This window comes from Austrofundulus limnaeus, unplaced genomic scaffold (genome assembly GCF_001266775.1).
Source record: "Austrofundulus limnaeus strain Quisiro unplaced genomic scaffold, Austrofundulus_limnaeus-1.0 Scaffold667, whole genome shotgun sequence".
NCBI classification, from domain to species: Eukaryota; Metazoa; Chordata; class Actinopteri; order Cyprinodontiformes; family Rivulidae; genus Austrofundulus; species Austrofundulus limnaeus.
In genome coordinates, this window is record NW_013953069.1 from 65,059 (window position 1) to 68,518 (window position 3,460).

At 36.2% G+C, this 3,460-nt stretch overlaps 1 protein-coding gene across 1 annotated transcript in view; it reads left to right on the top strand.

Annotated features, from left to right (window-relative positions):
* Nucleotides 1–315: 315 nt before the first annotated feature.
* The window catches only part of LOC106531713 (extracellular calcium-sensing receptor), a gene marked incomplete at its 3' end in the record, with an annotated part of 14,762 nt that continues 11,617 nt past the window's right edge, over nt 316–3,460 (top strand). The window contains exons 1-6 of the mRNA XM_014027633.1: nt 316–397; nt 470–576; nt 659–948; nt 1,213–1,508; nt 2,331–2,536; nt 2,669–2,890. Coding sequence (XP_013883087.1) covers nt 316–397; nt 470–576; nt 659–948; nt 1,213–1,508; nt 2,331–2,536; nt 2,669–2,890 — 1,203 coding nt within the window. The remainder of the gene's footprint in view (nt 398–469; nt 577–658; nt 949–1,212; nt 1,509–2,330; nt 2,537–2,668; nt 2,891–3,460) is intronic.

A 3,460-nucleotide genomic window follows, 5' to 3' on the forward strand; every position in this document is an offset into this window, starting at 1 on the left:
AAATAAATTTAATAATATATCAGTTGATTACTAAATAATGTGTTTTACACTAATTTTTTGGAACTACAAGTGAGATTCTATTTCATGTTTTTGAAAATAATTTCAGTTACATTTAATTTAATTGATTGGTTTAGATGAATGGCAAAATGAACTGATATGTGTTCAAAATGCAGACTTTCCTGGGAGGGAGGTAATTGTTAGTATTTTGAATAGCCTTTTAGTTGTTAATGTTTCTTCTGTCATGGAAAAATGTCAACGGTCACATTAACTGTTTTTTGCAGCCTTAATTCGCCAGACTTGCTCTTCTGTCGAGCAATGATTTTTGCCATTGAAGAGATAAACAACAGCACAGAGCTGCTGCCAGGCATCAAACTTGGATATCAAATTCATGACACATGTGCTTCAGTGCCTGTGGCCATGCATGTAGCATTATAATTACTAAATGGACAGCATCCTGTGTTTTACAAAGACAGAAATTGTTCCCAAACTGGGATGGTTATGGCCATTATTGGGGACTCTGCATCCTCACCATCTATTGGCATGTCACACATCATGGGGTCCTTCAATGTCCCTCTGGTAAGTAATGTAGAATATGACTGCTACCAAATTACATTTTGAAATATACATGTGCTTGTTTTTTTTTATGATTTTGCTTTAGGTGAGCTACTTTGCCACTTGTGCCTGCCTGTCAGATAAGCAGCAGTACCCAACATTTTTCARAACAATTCCCAGTGATCAGTTCCAGGCTGATGCTCTAGCCAAGCTGGTGAAACACTTTGGCTGGACTTGGATTGGTGCTGTCAATTCTGACTCAGATTATGGAAATTATGGCATGGCATCTTTTCTTGAAGCTGCACACAGACAGGGGATTTGTGTGGAGTACTCTGAAGCCTTTTATCGGACTGACCCACCCAGCAAAATACAGAGAGTTGCTGATGTTATCCGCAGGTTTTTGCATTTTTAATTTTGCTTGTTCATTTTGTACTGATGACAAGCATTTTGTAATGCAACGTTCAGAAACTGTTTACAAATATACAATGTGAAACTAAAATGTTTTTGTCACAGTTCTACATATTGTAACATATTAGATCAAAGAAAAAATACCCAACATTACTATTTTTTACATTTGAATATAGGTTTTACAAAAAACAAACTTTCTGTGTCAAATCAGGTGAATGTTTAGTCAATTAACACAGACCAATGTCTCTGCAGGTCAACAGCAAAAGTTATAGTTGCTTTTACAGCCACTGGAGATATGAGGGTCCTGTTAGAGGAGTTGACTCTTGAACCTCCACCACCTCGTCAGTGGATAGGAAGTGAAGCCTGGATCACTGACACACTCTTCACAAGCTTCAGTTTCTGTGCAGGAGCCATTGGAGTTGCCATTCAGAAATCTGTCATCCCAGGTCTGAGAGACTTCCTGCTGGATCTCTCTCCCAGTGATGTAGCTGCCTCYKCARTGCTTACTGAGTTCTGGGAGGATGCATTCAACTGCAGCTTGAAAGAAAGTGAGGACTTCTTAAAAATTTGTTTTGTGTTTTTAATATTGTATTGTGCCTTTTTGCTTTTAAAATTTCCATAACACTTTCAGATTAAATAAAGACAGAGATATTTTTTAAAGTKKATGCAAAGCAAATTTATGTTAATTAAATACAAGTTGTAGGCCTACAATTAGTCAGAATTGCAGGTGATAAAAATATTTAATTATCTGTAAAAGTAGTTAGCACTGTCTGATCTAAAAAATAATGTCGTTTCTGATAGACATTTTCTGTTGTTTTTGCAATGAGCTTTGGTTTAAGCAACTACATGCAATGAAAAGGTTTACAGCTGTTTAATGATCAGAATTTTTCTACTTTTTCAACAAAGAAAAAAATAACAAAAACAACAATTTAAAAATAATCTCAGTTACTAAGCCTGAGTTTAAAAACTCAAAAATAACTATTTTTCAATTTTTATTTAACTTTGAGGATGTAGTGTATCAGAGACTGGTGAAGGTGAGCCTGTGAAAGACAATTCACTGGTTCAACTCCCAAGACAAACAACAAATATGTGGGTTGGCAGCACAATTTTTCCTTACTCTGGGCTCTTGAGCAAGGCCCTCTACCACCCAGCATTTCCCTGAGCACGCTATTTGGAAAATCACTGCTTTACATGTGCAAAGGGAAAAAAAATGTGGAGAACTATTTTTGGGTGCACAGAGAACATTTACTATTTTACTCACCAAATTATTTTAATCTTCTTAGTAAATTCTGTGCTTAAACAACATAACTGAAAGTTATGGGTTGTTCTTTTTTTCTTGCTCAAACAGTTTGACTTTCTTGTCTCATTAGGTAATGATCACAACAAAAAAGTGTGCAATGGAACTGAAGACATAACAACACTTAAAACCCCGTACACAGACACATCCCAGTTAAGAGTTACTAACATGGTGTACAAGGCTGTTTATGCAGTAGCTCATGCTATTCACAAAGCAGTGTGTGAGGAAACTAATGATACCACTCGGTGTGAGAAACACTTAAGATTAGAGCCACAACAGGTCAGTTTATATAAAATGTACAGTTTTCTAGTTTTTTCATAAACTTTCATGAAACTTGTGATCTAATGTAGAGTTAACTCGCTTACATTGTCCATACAGACACAATATTATTTTTTTTCTTTTAAAACACAGGTTTTTACAGAATTAAAGAAAGTCAACTTTTCTCGCAATGGTTATCCTGTGTCATTTGATCCAAATGGTGATCCTGTGGCTTTTTATGAGCTGGTCAACTGGCAAAAAAGTGAGAGTGGACTTATTGAACTGGTAACAGTAGGATATTATGATGCATCACTGCCAAAAGGCCAAGAGTTTCAAATCAACAGGAACATAACCTGGGTGGAAGGTGGCACACAAGTAAAGAACCCAGTGATAAGAAAATTACAGATGAGAGCAGCAGCAAAACAATCTAAAGCTTTTATTTTTCACATTTGTGTGACAGGTACCAGTGTCAGTGTGCTCTGAGAGTTGTTTTCCAGGAACTCGTAAAGTGTTGCAGACAGGAAAACCCATCTGCTGCTATGAATGTATACCATGTCCTGAAGGAGAGATCAGTAACATGACCGGTAATAATAAGATAAAAAATGCCTTACAATTTTTTATATTTATTTATTATTACTATTGTTATCTATTTTTTTTTTTTTTTTTTGCTAAATGACAATGTTGTTTTATTTCCTTAGATTCTCCAGATTGCTTTGCATGTTCAAGCGAATCCTGGCCTGATAAAGAACAAGATACTTGTGTGCCCAAACATGTCGAGTTTCTGTCTTTTGATGAAGTCCTGGCAATCATCCTGGCTGCATTTTCTGTTTTTGGAGCCTGTCTGGCCATAATAACAGCAGCTATTTTCTTTCGTCACAGAACAACTCCAGTTGTTAAAGCCAACAACTCTGAGCTGAGCTTCTTGTTGCTCTTCTCTCTGACTCT